Source organism: Protopterus annectens, chromosome 16.part0 (genome assembly GCF_019279795.1).
Source record: "Protopterus annectens isolate FY-2018-M chromosome 16.part0, PAN1.0, whole genome shotgun sequence".
NCBI lineage: Eukaryota > Metazoa > Chordata > Ceratodontiformes > Protopteridae > Protopterus > Protopterus annectens.
Window position 1 is genome coordinate 295,620,308 of NC_056750.1, and position 20,064 is coordinate 295,640,371.

General features: G+C 38.5%; 1 protein-coding gene across 1 annotated transcript in view; it reads left to right on the plus strand.

Moving 5' to 3' along the window:
* The window catches only part of LOC122790588 (collagen alpha-1(XXVII) chain-like), a 1,538,899-nt gene extending 1,524,931 nt beyond the window's left edge, over positions 1 to 13,968 (plus strand). Inside the window, exon 40 of the mRNA XM_044058114.1 lies at positions 12,673 to 13,968. Within this exon, the coding sequence (XP_043914049.1) occupies positions 12,673 to 12,819 (147 nt within the window). The 3' untranslated portion in view covers positions 12,820 to 13,968. The remainder of the gene's footprint in view (positions 1 to 12,672) is intronic.
* Positions 13,969 to 20,064: the final 6,096 nt, after the last annotated feature.

The window sequence follows — 20,064 nt, forward strand, 5'->3', positions numbered from 1 at the left end:
TAGACCTTAGAGCTGCAGGATGCTTATCTTTACGTCCATATCTAATGATCAATAGTTTCTCGGGTAGAGTGTTTTGTGATAAAAGGTTTAGGGCCCTGCTTTTTTGACTGACCACTGCAGAATTTCTTCTTACTAAATTTTTACACTTCTGGCAGTTGTGTTGTGCATGGAGGACACGTATGTATTTCTCTTAATAAATAATGATTTAATTTTTCCAAATGTGTAGGTTTTTGCATATCTTAATGGGCGTGGAACCCTTTCCTAAGTCAGGACATAATTAAAGTTCCTCAAATCACTATTGTTTAGGTCTTTGATGTTAGCCAAGAGTGCTCTTCTTAACACCTACAGTGTGCCCAGAATTGCCTCCTCTTGCAGTTCATATGGGTTTACATGTATTGATAGCATATTTAAGTATGATTATACATTTTTTAAACTAATACTGTTGATACTACTACTACTGGAACTGTATGAGTATCTTTTTTCACAATGCTCTTGTTTCTGCTTGCATATTCTGGTATTTTTAAAACTTTGTGTCTCTTGGTATGTCAGACAGTATAATTGCTGAGTGTAGCAATTTCAGTGATCAATGCTAGTTTTGTCTCTTTTTCTTGAGCTATAATATTTGGTTTTCACGTCTCTTTTTGAAGTTTGGGTAATGTGTGCAATCCCATGGGATATAAACTTCATCATTGCCAGTAATTCTTTGTGGTTCATGTTTCCAGTGCTTCTCAGTTTGTATTATATTGTAGTATTGCACAATCCCAGTGCATCAGTCTTGCTATGTTATTGTACTTTTCAATATACAGAATGTCAACCATGAGTGTATCGCACCCAGCAATGAGAACTGTAAGAGTTTCCAGTTTTGTTTTACAGAACCTACATTTGTCTGTTTCTCCCACATTTTTCAATGGACTTTGTGAACCAACATGCATGTAGCCACTGTGTTGGGGAGCCACTATTAGTCTTTCGTCTTTTGGTTTGCATTCACCTCTCCATAACTATTCCTTCATCAAATCTTGTTTAGCATGAGATTGTTCCAGAGGTTTTATTTGCTTGTTATATTTGTGGACTTTCCTATTTTGTTGCTGTTTCTTCAGTTCCTTTTTTGTATTCTTACTTTTGTTTTTTGGAACTTTCAGTTGCTATTTGATTTTTGTCTACTTCTGATTTAATATCTGTTCTCACATTTATTTATGTATCTGTCTGTCAGTCAGTCTGTCTGTCCATCTATCCATCCATCCAAAATGCCTCTGCTAAACAAAGCAAAGAAGTGATCTTAGACTACTTCTTTTCATGCTTTAGAACTTTCATTGTGTTTGTAACTGATGAGATCATCGTGTTTGGAAATGATGAGATCATCAAATATGTAAGCAGCCCCAAGATTGCAGATCTACACATGTAATGTCAATTTTGAGGAGACCCATTCCTCCTTCAGAGTAAGGAATATATAATTTTGGTATGCACTGTTTTTTACATAGCGTTTGGTAAGCATGCAGTATTTTTTTGTCCAAATGATACAATACTTTTTGGAACCAATCAGTCGCATCAAAGCTGTAAGTATGAACAAGCAGAGCAAGTTGATTTATAGCTTGAACTTTATTCCTAGTTGTCAGTTATTTTCAGTGTTAGCTTTAGTCTTCTGAAGTATTCCTTACTAAACTTTATTCTGATTTGTTGATGTTATATTGCCAAGCCTTTATCTTTTAGTAAATATTTACACACTCCATCCTGATCAAGTTCCTTTATATCACATTTTTGGGCAAGTTCCAGATGTCTCTGGCCTAGGTTATTTGCTAAAGTAGACCTGTGTATTTATACAAAGGAAGAATATTTTCTTCTAAAAGAAGTTTCACACTTTATTCACCTGCCTCCTTACTAAAGGAAAAAAGGTAAAATTGTGTACCGTGGAGAGGATGTGTGCCAAACTTTCATTGTGGCATTCATTGCAGTGGTCACTCTTGCCTAGATTCATATCTGTTATTTTCAAGCCTACTTAGGTCAGTGCACACAATTATATGAGGAACAAACATGAACAGCAAATGCCATTAGGTTAGTTTTAATGACAGACTTTCACAGTCCTCTTTTCACTAGGAACATGTTTTCAAGCATATCTCCATAGACAAGCAGTCTGATTAGGTTGGAGAGGATATCTAGAGTAACTTCTAGAGTTCTGTTTTGCGAGTTAACTGGGTAAACATATCCACATCTCCATGGTAGAGATAAGGGCTGTGTTTTGTACCCTCACAAACATTCTGGGTTGTTCTATCGGGCTGTGTAGCATAGAGGTTTAAAAGTCTGACTACATCCCAGGTGACTCAGGTTCATTTAGCAATTTGAGAACTGGAGCAACTGGTCAAGGGAGAGTGGGAGAAAGTGGCTATCCTTGGTTAAGAACAATGAACCCAACATGACTGTTTGGGTAGTGCCTGTATTAGACATGTAGCCAGATGAGTCACACCACAGGTAATCCAGTGAGGCTGATCCAGGGGCATGCACTGGCATTCACTGCACATTCCCCAGACAGCAGCTTCCAGTGGAGTCATCAGCTGCCATAGGGAGGGATTAGACCAGTTATTGGATTGGGTTTATGAGATACCATATGAAGAGCCCAGCTCCTATCGTCACTTCAGGAAAAGTGCAAATCGGCTGATAAGACTGTTGCAATGGCCAGGAAATTAAATGGCCATGGTTTTAGAAAAATGGGCCTGGCATTTACCACTATAGGAAGAACAAAAGGGATAACTAGGTTCAGGAAGAATAGAATCTAAAGCTTTAGTGTTTCTTGAAAATTAAAAATCTAAAATTAGAACATCTACAGTGAGAAATGGAATGTCACCTAAGACTGACTGATATTTGTTGATCAGATGTTATTTCCCTATCTCATTCCATGAATCTAGTTTTTCCTCAAATGTGTGCAGTACTATGTGTAGCCTTGCACAGTGTTTCTCCTTTTGGAGCAGTTATGCAAACATGGAGTTAACATTTTTAAATAAGACAGATTTGCAGGGTAAAACCACTCACAAGAGTATGCAGCATTGCTGTAATCTTTAAAGGCACTGTTCATTGTTGTGTGGTTCCCACTTTTGGGTAGTCATGTTTTTGAGTGTAATTGAATACCTACCCATTCCTGGAGTGGGATTTTATCATACATAGAGGAAATGAAATAGAAACAGTTGAGCCTTTGGAATCAGCTACAGGGATTGACCTTTTCAGATTGTAAAACTGAACTTTTGTACTATCCTCTGTCATTAACTGGTGTTATTCCCAATTATCTAACCATCACAGTCTATCTTTCAGTCATTTTAACAGATTGTAAGTCAAGCAGGTAAAACAGCTGGAAACAACTTCCTCTCTTAAGAAGAGTCTTGAGAGTATACTTGATGGTAACCATTTAAAATGCTGGGACCCACTAAAGTGAATCCAGAAACATGAAGACTGAATCGCTGAAAATCCAACTTACATATTCCAAGTCTGAGATAGGCGTTTCTTGGAATATTCCCTTTTCTCTGATGTATGGTGATCTTGGAGTTGGTATGTATATAAGTTGGGGAGGTGAGGGGTTTGCCCCCCCTTGCAAAAAAGAAGTTTAAAGGAGAAGAGAGATCTTCAAGATTCACTCTTTTCCAGGATTTAATTGGGTTTATTTTGCTGTCGGCACTAGGCATTTCGAGTGCCGACATTTCAGTAGGGAGCCATGGTAGGGTTTACCAATCCATCAAGATCAAAGGACCATTGTGACTGATATTGGTATTAAAAACTTCTATTGGAGTCAAGATATCTGAGATTCTTGTTTGCAGGGAGCATGATGACTCCAGAGGAGGCCCTATGTTCCCCCTCCTTGCTTCGGTTACCTCCCTCCTTTCTCAGATGTCAGGACATTAATGATATAAGGGTATCAGCTGATGCCATCTTCAAATGCTTCTTACTGCAGTTTTGGAAAGTGCAAACTGTAACATGTCATTAGTATAGCATGCTGATCTGCTTCCAGGGCTTTCAGATGAGTACCATATTGGGGAAATCTTTTCTTGTCTACTTTATAATTAGTGATTCTGTCTTTTAAAAATGTCTAATAGTGACTTTAAAAAAGTTAGCAATTACCTTGAATGCAGGAAACAAATCTCACATAAAGACTTTCATTTATACTGTCTTTGTCTAGGCCCAGAGCACAACATAGACAATTGTCCTTAAGAGTCACACAAGAATAATCCAGCATCATGTGGAAGCTGGGATTATCTAGCTCCCAGGTAGCCCCATGCCAGATTTCATTCTGCCATTACTTGGCCAAGACTTCTGCTAGTCATTTATTGACGTGCAAGCACTTGTAGAAGCACCCTAGTGGAAAGCAAAGAGACACTAATGACAGCCTTTTGGAATTAACTGGTTTCCCTAAGTCTGATTATACCAAGGTCAGAGAGGTGTGGTTGCAGTCCTCATGCTCAGACTCAGTTACTGCTAAAATTTCTGGTGGCCATCACTCTGATAGACCCTGGCATATGCTGTACTGTCAGTCAGTCGGTGAGGATGCCACTCCCACCCTGTGGCCTCTGGACCGGATGCCCATATTGTCATTAGTAAAGGGGAGGGTAATTTCCCCCCACTATGTATTCAAGTGGAGGCTCAGAAATCAGATAGTGGTATTGGGCATCTGCCCACGAGCTAAACATGTAAGGCAGCCAACCCTATTTAACTAATGTCCAAGACATCTAAACCAAAATGGTTGCCTGCCATGTTGCTCAGTCTAGCTTGTGTGGCTCCTCATACCACTCCAGTACCCATACTTCTTTCCAGGATCTTTTCCAGCTGTCTCAGGATTACATGATTTTTTAGATCCAAGCAGGCTGCTTTTGAAATCCATATGATCTTAGAGGCTTCTTCTAAAATTGAAAAATTTAACCCACCACAGAGAAGGATTTAGACACCCTAGTTTCGGAAGCAGATGAACTGGCATGTGAAGATCAGATATGTCTCCCATGTCATACTTTGAGTAAGATATCAACGACCCTGTCTTCTGCTTCTCCACCTGGTGATATCTCATTTGGAGATGCCCTTCACAGAATGAATGAAACCTACTAATGTGAGGCAGTGTTCTCACAGGCCCAGTTAAGATACAGAGACTTTTTGACCCAGCCTGCCTGCCTGAGCCAATCCCATTTGTTGTTCCCCTGGGCTTAGCAGCAGTAGCAGTTGCTTTTATCAGTGCATCAGTGAAGCCAGACTCCCTAGCCTTGCTCCTAGAAAGCCTGACTACTTTTTGATGGTGTCTCAGATTTCCACAAATTGTTATACAAACTCCTTAGCTGAGCGATGTGTAGTGTTCCTGGAGTCTAGCAAGGGATCCTCTTTAGTTTCTTCCAGGAGTTCTGTGTCTAATGAGAGGAAGGTAAGGTGCTCAACCATTTTGGGAAGAAGACTTATACCTGTGCTACCATGATCTTCTAGAGTCTGTAACTACCAGACTCACACAAAGTGCCAAGAGACGCTACTTGTTCATTGTTCAAGGAATGCTGTGATAGCTGTGATATTCTATATGTATCCTGCAGAGCGGCAGCTCCTAGGTTAGTGATTGAGACATGCTTGTGAGGATCCAGCTCTGTCAGACCATTTGAATAGAGAGTTCCTGAAGGTATCTATAGACAGATCCTGTCTTTGGACTCCCAGCTGAAAAGGTCTTTAAAAGGCTGTAGGAGAATGGGAAAATCATGCACTCTCAAGCTCCTAAATACAGCAGGAACTACAAAACCAAGAGATGGCCTCTTTATTTTAAACAGGAAATGGCAAATCTCTCATGGGAGAGAGGGCATGCTACAGGAAAAAATGGCAAGCAGACGTATGGTTAATTTTGGTACCTTCAGGGCCATTGCACCCAGAGGTAACAGCTATGTTTTAGTCAAGGTCATCTTGTCCCTTACAGTTCCACTCCAGCCTTCCCATCCCATTTCAGCTCCTCCATCCAGTGTTTCTTGCTTAAAATAAAGTCCTCTGAGGCCACACAACCTCTGGGGAAGTTTACAAATTGCTGCAGTATGTATCTCAAGTCCTTACATCTGAAGCAGTTTTCTGTAAGAATAATATTTTCATCATTTTGACACCTGACTACTTGTAAGATTTGCTTCTTTTCTTGGAATTTGTCTTTTGGGTATTTATCATTTCCACTTGAAGAAGGTTAGAGCTTCAAAAACTTTGTGTATAGGATTATTTTACCTTCTAATCATAAAAAGAAAAGTTATTAATACTAATAATTTTGAAAGTAAATTTTAAATGTGTTTTTCTGCTTACCTCAGAGTACAGCTATCACATGCAGAGATGAGGGATGTTTGGGCAAAGCCTCCAAAGGGGGTTGCTCGGGGGCACAGCCCTCCTACAAAAAACAAAGTATTAAAAAAAAAAACATGACTTTCATAACTACTAGTGTTCACAGTTTTGCTTTTCACAATTGCCAATTGGGATGTGAGGCAGGCTTTTCTGGTTTTCACCAGAGAAGTTTTCCTTGCACGTGCATTCCTTGTTTCTACTTCAAGTGATATCTGATAGCACTGTAAATGAATCATTCTGCTTACCAGCATACTTTGTTAAACAGGCCATAGACAGAGAAGTGCTTTGAACTGAGCTCTACATTTAGTAGCCCATATGCAAGACAAGGGTTTGTGTTACAGTTTTTAGGAACTCTTTTTTTGTCTTCACTCAGATCAGAATGGTTAATTTAGTAGTGAAATAGACTCTATCTGCATTGGTAGACTGTAGTATTTAGCACTGCTGTTTTCTAATGCAGACAGACCTGTCTGGCAGTATATCACTAAAAGCTTAAAGATATGAGTTGCTAACAAGCCTCATCTTCTATGCTTACATTTAATTCCCTCTGTTCTCACTTGCATACTGTGTGGCTGTGAACACATCAGTTTAAGATCCTGGTGAATCCTTGAAGAAGCAGCTTTATCTAATAGGTCTTGTCTTGAAGAGAAGAAATAAACTTTCAAACAGTCCTTATGTAGAGTAAACCAGAGTACCACCACATTCATTTGTTGAGTGGATGTTTCCAAAGTACCACACCTTGCTTCATGAGAAATTGTGTACATGTCTACAATGCAGCATCTACCTTGTTTGTGATGAGTACTTCTGTTAAGCATTACTGCCGTTGCATGGTATCCAGTTCTAGAGGAGATGCTGGCATAGCTTTCCTACATGGCACTGTGTCATACTTAAGAAGTTTCTTTCACATATGGATCTCCCTTCATTTTTCTTCAGATACAGAATTCAACTGTAGCTAAATAGTGTAGCTTGGGCGGAGTAAGACCCCTGGCACAAAGTGTTGTGGGTGCAATCAGCCAATCCTAATCTTTCTTTAACACAATACCAGTTTTAAAAGCCAATATTGTCAAACCTGAGTGCTGTAGTGCTCTGTGTGTGGTCTAAACTGTAGAAACTGCTTACCACATTGCAGCAAGCAGTTTGTTACATTTTAAAATTAAAAAAATAAACTTTTATTTTTTTCTAACTATAACCCAAGCGCTATAGCACTCAGTGCAGGCAGTGTATAAACTATTAAACTGTAGCAATTGTTTGCTACATTTGTCACAAGCAGTTTGCTGCAGTTTAAAGTGAAGATTTATTTTTTTTTTTGTCAAAGTAAAACATGAGTGCCATATCATTCCATCCATACAGGGTTTAAACTGCAGCCGTTGTTATATTTGTAACAAGCAGTTTGCTACATTTTAAAAGGAAGAATTATTTTTTTAAACTAAAACATGAGCAGCGTAGTGCTGCATGCAGAGAGGGTATAGAGTGTAGGAACTGCTTGCTACATTTTTAGCAAGCAATTTACTACAGTTTAAAAAGAGAAAAAAATTGTTTTGACTCAAACATCAGTGCTGCAGTGCTCTGTGCAGGGTGGTATAAATGGTACCAGACAGTTTGCTACAGTTTAAAAGAAGGAATTATTGTTATTATTATTTTTATATATAATATGTTGAAGGAGGGTTAACGGCATAGCACAGAAATGGGACCTGAATGGCTGGCACACAAGGGAGGGTAGGGTGTGTCATACATCTGACCACCTGATTGTTGTGGCAGTAGAAGAAGCATCCTTTTTTTTTTATTTTTATTTTAGTCTTACAATGTATAGTGCAGTGATTGGCTTAATAAAGTAAAGTCTTTTTTTTCTTATTTTTGTTCTTGTAGAGCTGAGGGGGGTGGCTTACTGGTCCATAGCACCAGTCCAGGACACTAGTTGAACCAGCTGTACTTCTGGCATTCTGCCTGGTGTGACTAAAACTGCATCCTGATAGAGAATGCCTCAAAGAAGAAAGTATTATTTTGCTGAACATTAAGTCCTTATTTAGTATGTACGCCTTTCCATTCTTCTCCTCATTTCTTCCTTTTTCACAAAAGTGATTAGATGCATTGCTGATACAGTCAGGGATATGGTGTTTGCCTATGTTGCTAAATACCTAGATTTGACTAGAGACTCAGGAGTAAGATGGATAGCCAATGAGGGTAAACAGCTTACTGTTGGGGAGAACTGTGATATGACAGAGAGAGACTTCTGGTGGAAGCCAACAATAGGGCTATACAGCCTGCTCATAGAAAATGTGTTTCTGTACACAGTGCTTTAAGGCATATTCAGATTAATTAATGGATGCTGATTCATATTCCTGTTGTGTGTTTATGTCAGAGGACATTAGCTGAATGCAATAAACATGTACCTGTGGTGTGATAACTGCTGACTTCCTATCACCTGGGATCTCTATCCTCTGCATTCTACATGCTGAGTAACTTCAACCATTAGAGCAGTTTCATTATGACAGGAAGGACCAACTTGATCTGTGTTATCACTTCATAGCTAGGGGATAACAAATAGGCTCCTTGCAAATAAAAAGGAGTACTGGCTGAAAGTTACCAGATGGCTGGAGGAGACTAAATATTATAGATGCCTTCCACAGCATATGACTTTGACAGTCATGAGACACTAGTTTCCTCCTGAACCCTTCTTGTCACAGATCTAGCTTAGATCTCTGGTCAGAGCTTAATGGGAAGAAAGGGGTCCTTTCCTTCTTTAATATTATGCCAAATGCCACCACTATTGGTACCAGTTGCAGAACAGCGTTAGTTTCAATAATGAACAGTGCAGTAAAAGCCTTTTTTTTTTAAACAACATCCTTTTATAGTAGCATGAATGTAATTACCTGCTAACTGAGAATTTCTTAAAGATTTGATATTATAATGTTATGTTAAGTGATCTAAACAACCATACTTTTGGCTTCATGCACACTGCTTTTTAATAAAAGAGAAAAACGTGACCCTTCTTAACAACGATGTTGGGCTAAGATTTTCATTTAATTAATTATCAGAACACCTGTGGATATGTGAATGAAGAAGACTTAAGTTGTTGAAAGACTAGCACTCTGTGTCACAGGTTTTGGCTGCTGCTCCCAGATGACCATTGAGACTCCATCCTGCACACTCAGATATGACCCATTTTTTACCCCCAGGGCAACTCTATGACCCTTTTGCCTCTCCTACAGGTGAAGAAAATGAATGATGTTATCATCCTTTGGGAAATATGGATCTTTGCTTTAAGGCTCTGCTAGTTCCCCTGTACATGTCCACTATATCCCAAAAAGTTGTCATGCAGGGGTACATGTGAAGGACAAGTCTTCATCCCATCAGTAGCCCTGCTCCTCTTGAAGGCAAAACACTTTTGGTGTTTCTTGGTCACCACCAGAGATTATATACAACGTCTGCATTCCTGTGCATGTGAACCCCTCATCCCTACCTGAATGCTGTTGTGCAAAAATTTCCAAATGCCATAGAATAAAATTATACCAAAAACATGTGGAGTTTGTAAGGGTGACGTCTCTTGAAGTAACAAATTTTGACCATTTCAGATTATTCCCATTCTTGAGGTGGTGGTAGGCAGTCAGAGATTCAGCAAGATAATTCAGATAGTCAGGGTTAACAGACTAGATAATACATTTAAATTTAAAGGCAGAATCAGACATATTTTTTTAAATTCAGTTATGTGCTAAAAGTTTTCACATCACTTAGTAAGAAACAAGCTTCCCCAAGTTCTTTTTTCCCCACAAAGTACCAAAATTCTCTCTCTAATATACAAATAAGTCAACGGAAAGCCATGTTTTATTAATTATCATCCTGGATAATGTGGCTGTTGACATCCACTATTTAAGCTGTAGCTGTAGACACACTTCAGGCAATAAGCTGTGGAGTCGTAATATAATTTTTTTTTTAACTTTAGATTTAAAAATAGGATTTACATAGACTATCAAGGTAGTAAATGGGCTGCTTCATTTCGAAGTATATTATTATTTTTACCTCCTTCTGATAGCAAGAATGTACAAAATCACATCCTGTGCTTTCAGGAAGGCAGTATAGGTTGCTGAACACAGTATTCCCTATGTGGCAGAAAATAGCATGTAAAAAAGTACACATTTGAAAGTTATTTCTCACTATCTTACAATTTTTATTTATATATTTATTGTAAGTTAGAGGTTCTGGACAAAGTTGGACTAGTTCAGAGGCAGACTATTACACTGTCAAGAACAGACCAAAGTTGCTACAGTTTTTTATTGCAAAATCTTTTTTTGGTTCAGAATTATATCATTTCTGCTTGTTCTGCCTTTATTTTCCTTAATCCAAGTATAAAATTCCTGAATAATTTACTGCTTCCAGACCAGAACAAGACATTGTAAGAGGCAAATGTGTGTGTTCATTAATCTAAACTAAATGGAAAGAAAGACAGTGAGAATCAATGACATTACAGAGACAATTTGAGCTATTTGTTTCTTTTGTTAGGATATTTGCACATGCATTGAGATAAAAAACGGTCTGTTTGTTTCTGTTTATTTGGATATTTGTGTTTGCATGGGGGTTAAATTTGGGATGTTTTTTAGCACATTTAGCTTATAACAAAAAAAGGATGCTGTGTCTTCAATAAAGGAAAGCACATTATTTGTTTTTCAATTGTTATAACAAGGTGTAAGTTTTAACAGATGTGCAGAAGGAGTAGGACATGTATTGCTGAAGCCAGGTAGTGGGAACAAACTTTTGTGTGCTCGATGATTGGATATTCTGGGTATGATCAAGTATTAGGGGTAGCTGATGTTCTTGGAAAAGGCCAGCAATGAATATCTAGTGGTCTACCCTCGTACAAAGAAACTGGGGAATTTGCAAACTCTCCAAGTTTGCTTCAGATGCACAGAATTTAACAAATTAAGTGGGTTTCTTTTTATTTATTTGTAACTAACAAATGCATTTTTTCAAGTACAGGTTGGGATCACTGGTCTATTTAAATTATGTGCTCCATCATTCATTATGCAAGTGAGAAGTCAAACCCATAATTGTGGAGTGAAGCTCTTTAGTACCACAAAACCATAACCCTGTTTAATATACTGACAGATATTAAATCCAACATGTAAAGTATCGTGATGGCATTTCAAATTGTCATTGCTTGGGACTAAAAAAAAAAAAACACCAGTACTAGGCCATTAAATTGCTGCAAATGCCATATCTTGCCCAAATAAACTGTCTTGTTAGTACTGTGGCAGTAGAGCTCTCCTTTTCACCTTGTTAAGTTGGATTTGGTCATCTGTATGACACGTTTTTTTTCAGAGACAGAGATACATTAAGATTACTTATTTTTGTATGTGTGTGTGTGTGTGTGTGTGTGTGTGTGTGTGTGTGTGTGTGTGTGTGTGTCTGTGTGTGTGTGTGCATGTGGGTGTGTGTGTGTGTGTGTGTGTGTGTGTGTGTGTGTGTGTGTGTGTGTGTGTGTGTGTGTGTGTGAGTGTGTGCGTGTGTGTGTGTGTGCGTGTTGGGAGGTCAGCCTACTAATGTAAGCTATGTGAAACTATGCCACAGTTTCACAAAAGAAAAGATGCAAAACACCACTGTTGTTTGCAACCAGGCGCACATGCTTATACGGTAATACAAGGCCAAGAAAAATGAGGTATTATAAAATGACTAATGTAATAAATATTTTGGAAAAAGACAAGAGTTAAGCAAAATGTGTTAGTGCTATAACAGTTTTAAATGACACACAATATTTTTTTTCTGCATGGGGGTCCTATCCCTTTCATTTAAATACAATCTGCTGTAATGGTGTTTAGGGAAAGGTCACATTAAAAAAACATAGCAGAGATGTTTAACTTTGTTTTAGTATGATGTGTTTTGAATGCATGTCCTTTTTTTGAAATAATTTCTTTGTGACATTTTCAGCATTTGTGAAAATAAGTAAAAAAAAATGATGCATAATTCAAACAGTGGTGCAGTACTTGTAAATAAAGCAAAAGTGAAATGGAGGGTAGGCAAAATCAGATGAATGAGGAATGACCAGAGAAAAAATAACTGGGTGGAGTCTAGGGGAAAACTAGGGTCATTTAGCTTACTCTTTTAAAATGTACAAAATTAAGAAAACACCAGTGAAATTGTTACACAAACTGGGGGGGGGGGATAATGTTGTAAACCTAGTGTTGTATTTCATGCAAAAAATGTGGCAAGAGGTTTAATAGTAGTGATGAAAAAATGTTTGGTTAAAGTATTTTATTGAGGTAAGCACTGAAATGCAAGAATATTAAGACAAAGAAAGGAACGCATATGACAGAAATATGGGCTGTTTTCCTATTTTTCAGATTCTGATGTCTCTTTACATTTCTTCCACAGGTACAAGATGGTCGTTGGCATCAAACACACTTTGTATTTCGCACACAGGATCCAACTCAGCTGCCAGTTGTGAATGTTTTTAACTTACCCATAACTCAGCCTGGAAAACACTATCATCTTGAAATTGGACCTGTATGTTTCGTGTGATGTGTGACTCTGGTGCTCTTCAGATTTAAAACATTTCAGCCTGAACTGTTTTTCAAGCCATTCACCAAGTAAGGCCTGTGAGAGTAATTCAGACTGAATATCATTTGGGTCATCTCTGTGAGACAGATATTAGTCAAGTTTCATTGGTGATCAGTACATGCCTTTAAGTATTTATTAAGGGTCAGACTAGAAGATGAAGGGCTATGGGGATCATAATGGGTATAAACAGCTAAAACGGTGAAACAGAGTTAAAATGACTGAGCAACTTCAGCAGAAGCTAAAGTAGTTCAGAAACTAAGAAGCAAGAAAAAAAAATCTGTATGGTATCATCTGTCATAGGGATTCCAGATGAGGAATATAAAATTTTAAAATCATCCAAAGAATCTACTGAAATATAAAAAAGACACATTCTTTTTATTTCTTCAGAAGTGACAAAAACTCATAACTGAACACAGCTTTATTTAAAAAGCATTGTTTACTTTTAGAATAATTAAAATTTAAGAATAGTTGTCAGTTTTTCTGACAAGTGTTTGTCGTTTAAAGAAAATACTGTTGAAATTCAGGTTATGGTTGGAAAGTGTATGGTATTTAGATATGCAGTATTGCAGTTTCAGAAGAGAAGCTCTTCCCTGGTGAGTACTAATCAGCTTGCCGTCTCTCTTTTGTTTTACTATAAAAAAAATGAAAGAATTAGTTCCGCATATGTACAACAACAAATATTCAGATATTATGTCTGGCGGATAACTGGCAGTACATTTTATTAGGGGTTGTTTTACCTCCTATTAGAAGCCAGAGGTGCTACAAGAAAAATGCCTTTTGCTGTCATTCTACCTCCCTCTGTTCCATTCCTAGTTATCAGATTGTTTTGTAGTTGAATACTATTTAAATTGATTGTTATACAGGTGCTATTTTTTACCAGCGATCTAAAAAGATAGCTTCTATACATTTTATTTTTGTTTGGTGGGTAAGGGGGCAAACAACAGTGTATGCTCTCTGTACTAACTTAACAACAAACTGCATTTTTAATTTAGACGTTTTTTGATAATTTAAAAGATTCATTGGTAAATACAAACAAATGTGTTTCTTTTGTAAGATGACTTTAAAATTGGTATATTTAGAAATTCTTTTTCCACTTAATTTTGTACAAAAATGCCCACAAATAATACATTAAAAAACTGTTTCTGTCTAGGAAGGTGCTACAAATGTTATAGCTTATCTTCCTGAGTGCTATGCATCTAGGACATAAATGTAATAGATAGCTTATCTTTTTCTTGGTTATGTAGAGTGCTTCTCATTGCTCTTTGCTGCAGTTGTATGTTGACTCCATGCATGGGGGTGGGATATGGGCTAATTTAATTTTATTTAACATCATTCCTGTTATTTGGAGGGTGGGACAGTGTCCATAGGCGCTTTGTATTTAGTGAGAGATACTATTTTTCGTTTATAGTAATATTATTGCTTAAGCACCCAACTGGTCTTGGAGTTTATTGTAGAAATTTAATGTTCTAGTTTATGTGTAAATTTGGTGCTTCGAAATATAATTATTGTATTCTTTTCAGTATATGTTATAAGAAAATACACAGAGCTGTACTGTATTGAAATTGCTTTAGCTGTTTTTTTTTTAAATAATGGAATATTTGTTGATAAAGAAGTATGTGAAAAAAGATTTATTTGTATTTTCTTGCATATTTCACATTGTCATTGTTTTTTTAATTGCTTCAGTTTTTATTGAAAGTTAAGCCCACAGTAAGAACATCCTGGATACCTCACCATGTTACACTGGCAGTTTTAATTGTATAGCCTAGTACTCTGCACCCACACAGTGTCTACTGCTTTAATTTTTTTTTTTTTTTTTTTTTTTATTATTATTATTATTTTTTTTTACAAGAAGCCCACTGTAGTACTTCCATTAGCACTGTCCTATTCCCTGGCAGTTAGACTCTGAAGGGTATGGTATACAAACATATCATGTACTGTTTTTCTGTTGTCTCTTAACACCTCTGTTTCTTTCTCTCCCTCAGTTACTTCGACTTAATGTATTTTCCATTGTTGCATTATGGTTTTTGGTCCTTCAATAAATATTTAAAACAGAGGCAACAAAACTGTTATTTTGTATTGTGTTTGTTTACTTTTACATGTAAGCTCTTTATATGAATTATTTTGCTGGTAGTTATTTTACAGATTTCAGAGTAAAATGTGGCCACTGAATGCAACAGAGTATATGTAAAAAAATGATCTGTTTCAAAATATTTGTCTGAGATCACTGGCTTAAAGTAATTCATCCATTTGTGTTCTGAAGTTCTTGCCTTGTGAGGATCACAGTAGGTGCAAGCCAGGCAAAGCAGAACAGACTTCCCTATTCCTAGCTGTAGTCCTCAGCAGTCATTCTGTAGATTCTGCAAGAGTTCCCTGGCAAGCAAAGTGATATAATCTCTCCAGTGTGTTCTTTGCCTGCCAGTGGGACAGTGTGTCCACATGTCCTATTAGAGGTGCCAAGAAGTAGCTGTATTATGAAATCCTTTTAGATTGCTGCCCTTATTACACTATCATGGAAAAAGAGCCCAAAATTCCTACAGAGGAACTGCATTTCATCAAAGGATATCTGTGATCTCATTTTTTTCAACAATACCTAAAGGTTGAGACCAGTAGGTGAGGCTATGCCATAGACTATCCAGTAAAACCAGACCAGCCTTTTCTGGGAGAGAAGCATAACATGTGGAATGGAGGTCTGATTTTTCATACCAGCTTTTTCACACTTGACAGTGAAACCCCTGCAATGTAAACTGAAAATCAGTCATTTGTGACCAAGAGTACACCACTATCTACAAACAACAAATCGGCAATCAGCACATTCCAAAACTATATATCCTGTCCACCCCAGCTGTGCATTAATAGTCACTGGAGATCATAAAATATAAAGGGAAACAAGACATTCCCTTTGCAGAGTCATGTGCCCACTTTGAACTTATTTGAGCTAACAATGAGAATGAGGACAGAACTCTTACTACAATAGTACAGAGATCAAATGAAACCCAGCTGCAGACATGGGACATCATATTTTTACTGCACCTCTGACAAAATATTCCAGGATAGATTGTGGCTTCTTTAAGTCCACAAAACACACACAGACCATAGTGGAGAATTTATACAACATCTCCAAAATCAAAACAAGGACAAACAGCTCATCTTTTGTCTTATAGCTAGTCTGGAATCTACATTGCTCATCATGAAACAGAGACTCAGCTGTTACACAGTCTTCTTTACAGAACCTGCCATAAGATTTCTCATAGAGGTTGTGTAATTGGAATATACTGCCTTGTCTCATTTTTGAAAACTGGGAACCCCGGTTTTCCAATCCAGCTATACTGTTCTTATCTTCCCCCCAAAGATTGCAAAGTCATGTTAACCATGCGAGCTCAGTGATATGTAGCTCCTTCAGCATTTCTAAATAGATATCACCCACTCCTGTAGTTTTAATGTATCAGAATTGTTTAATTGCTGCAGTGGGTGTGAATACTACAATGTGTTGCTAGAAGTGAGAGCAGTTGATTTTTTTTTAATCAGTTACGGTGCTTACTCACTGACTTTACATTTATTTCAGTTGGATTACTGAATTTTGGAGGAAAGGAGTTTCTCAGCCCTCACAACTGTAGAATCTTGCAATTGCTACATTTAGAGATGTGAGTATGTAGGTTCCCTATTATATCTTTAAAGAAGTAAACTGTCAAATGTGTCTTTATTGAACTTAAAAGAACGAAAATTTAAAACAGAGAAAGGGCATATAAGTGACTTCTTTCCCTGGGAAAGAAATTGCTTGGCCGCCTCTGTTACTTTGCCATTTTCCCCACTGTAGTGCAATCTTGGAGTTGGTTTATTTACTTAGGAGGGGTGGAGGCACAGCCCCAAAGTTGCGGGGTGTGGGGGGCAAAGCCCCCCACTTTGTTTTGTTTGTAGTGATCTTTTTTTTTTTTACTGAGCCAAGCAATTTCTTTCACAGGGAAAGAAATCACTTATATGCCCTTTCACTGTTTTACATTTTCATTCTTTTAAGTTCAATAAAGACACGTTCGAAGATTTGTGTCTTTGAAGATATAATAGGGACCCAGTATGTAAAGGGGTGCACATGAGCTTGACATCCCGACAGAAATGCTTGTAGCATGTTGCTGATGCTTTGTTGATATAATTTCAGTAATTCCCATGGTGTTTTGGGGAGGAACATGAGCTTTAACTATTCCTCTTCTGCAGTGATCTCATCTACAGAAGGTAGACAATCTCACCATTTGCTTCTGGCACTGTGTCATTGATAAACTTCTACCTCAGACAGTTTCTGCAGTTAAGGTCAGAGTTCTTCCGCCCTTGCTGTGGACAGATTGCACAGAGGCCTGCACCCCCTCCTGAGTCACTTGAAGGTTTGAGAGAACCACTATGATGCCATCCAAAAGTCATTCTCTATAGCCTCCTTAAACTTCTCCCATCTAGCTCTTGAGTTTCTTGACTGCCCAGCTACTGTCTTCCTGGTTTGTCAGTAACTGTTAGTTGACTATGGAAAGTTACCTGCTAGAAATGCGTGGAAGGCTTCTGTAACTTAATTGTTTCTTTTACTACTGATGATCACTGGTGTAACCTCTGTTTACCACCATGATAAGAACTAATCATATGTTGGCTACAACGTTTTGTTGCAGTTTCAACTGCTGAGGCCTTTATTGCATGCCTTATAAGACTACATGACTGCAAACTCCCCCAGTATATGGGAAAGCTATTCATAATGTTGAAGTCAAACTCATCCACACAGAAGCATCTGCTAGTTTTTTTGCAGGACACCCTCACTATGTGTTTAAGTTTCCCAGTTTTGTCCAGTCACCACTCCAGCCGTTTGACCCAACTCACCAGTGTATGGTGATCATTTTAGAGCTCAGTCAGGTCCAATGACATTACTGCAAAGTCAACCATTTATCTGTGGCACATCGTGCTGTAGTATGAGGTACACTTGTGTATTATTGTATGGTGAAGCCTTAACTTTCAGAGGAGTCTAATAACTTTAGGGTTTGGCTTGAAATAAGACAAACCATTTATATATGGTTCTGCTTTAATCATTCTTATGGCAAGTTTCAGATTTTTGATGATCTTTTTGACAAATTTGTAATGTAGGTAGCCTTTATATCATATATACTGTGAAAATCCCTTTTGAGTGCTATGACAGCGGTGTCCTGCAGGATGGTGGAATCACAGCTGACCTGCACGCAGTCCATTTTTAACATGTCCATATGTCTGTTGTCAAATGCAGCAGATGGCACAGTGAGAGCAGCAATAACCAGCCTTACCATCTAACACCATGTCTGGATGCATCTGCATGACTTTGCTGAAAGCTTTAAGATGTCATTCTTGAATGTCTCATTTGATGGGTCCGCATTGTTCAGACCCAAGTTTAAGGATACCCTAACCAGGAGTGAGTGGGATGGCAAAACTCTATCTGCTATTGTAATCATTTCTCCACATCTCAAATGTCCTTTTCCCACAACCAGAAGGGTGGAAAATGCTTGTGGTTCTAGAAGTCCCAGGACTTTGCCTAGGCACTTCTGGAGACAGGCCCCAGGGTGAGGGGGGGCAGGATTTTAATGGTCATCACCAGAGAGACAGAGGCAGACCACAGACCCAGTGGTTTCAAGGACCTGTCACTGGCAAATCCTTCCAGCACCTCTTGAAAGATAACCCAGCTGCCCTTCTCAAGAGGCAGTTAGGGAGCACTTATCTCCTCACCCTCTTACCTTGTTGACCATCACCTTCAATTCTTGGGTGTTAAGAGTAATAACTAGAGGCTGTTTTATTCCTTTCATAGTTTCCTCAGTATTGGAATACAAGACCTTGCCAGATGTTCTATAATATCAGTGTGAAGGGCATCAGTGCAGGAAATTTAAAATCTGCTAAACAAGTCGGTCATCCATGAGGCTCCACCAGACCAGAGAGGATCCAGAGTCTACTCAAGGTTTGTTTTAGTACCAAAACAGAACAGAGACCTAAGGCCAATCTTAGACCTATGGCAGTTGAGCCAGTTTGTCAAGCAGACATCTTTCCAGATGGTCATGGCACACTCCATACTGCTTCTTCTGAGGAAGGACAACTGGATGTGCTCAGTGGACCTCCAAGATGCATAATATCAAATGAGAATAACCTGGTAGTCCAGGACGTTTGTATGCTTTTGGCTGGGAGCCAGTTATTTCTAGTTCAGAGCATTGTCCTTTGGTCTTACCATGACCTCCCGGGTGTTCACCAAAAGTATGTCAGTAGCAACAGTGCAAGTCAGCCTGTAGGGGTTCCAGGTGTTCCCTTCATTTAGATCATTGGCTCATCATGGCCACCAGAAGAGATTTGCTGGTCCATTCAAAAGACTCCTTAATCTAGATGTGCTTATTTTTGGAGATCATAGTGAACTTTGAAAAATCCAAACTGGAGTCAATTCAGATGGTAGAATTTATAGAGTGCCACTTGGACAGTACAGCTCAGATAGCCAGACTACTCCTGTCCTGACTGTGGTGTCTACCTGTTTAAGCCTTGCAGGTGTTGCAACATAAGTTCCCTCCAGCTTATTTGACTTTACATCTATTAGGGTCCATGGAAGCTGATATCACTCTAGTCCCATGTGCAATGTTTTACATAAGGGTAATTCAGTGGACTCTATCCTTCCAGTGGTCTGTGGTGCACCAACTGATGAACCATCCTATCAATCTCACTAGTATTTGTAGGCAACATATTCTGTGGTGACTAATTTCTTCCCTGACCTTCTTGAGTCATCCCTTGTTGTCTCCCTCACCAAGGGCCACTGTGACTATGGATGCTTCCCCTTTTAAGGTGGGGAGAGGCATTTTGAGGGAAGAGCTGTCCAAGGCACTTGATCCCATTCCTAGGCCAACCTTCACATCAATGTCCTGTTGATGTGAGCAGGCCTACTTGCATTGCAGGCCTTTCAGGATTACTTCCCCAAGGGTGTAACTGCAGTACAATCAGACAATTTGTCTGTTGTCTGGTATATCAACGAATAAAGAGGAACCCTTCTTTCCTGTTGTGTTGAGAAGCAATCAGGGTTTGGCAGTGGCCAATATCTTCCCAGTGCTGTAGGACTGCAGTGCACATTCTGAGGAACTCCTGTATCCTAGCAGACTGGCTGAGCAGGTGTGTTCTTCTGCCACACAAGTGGTTCCTCGATCAGTTAGTAATGAACAAAGTTTTTTGTCTCTGGGACCAACCTTG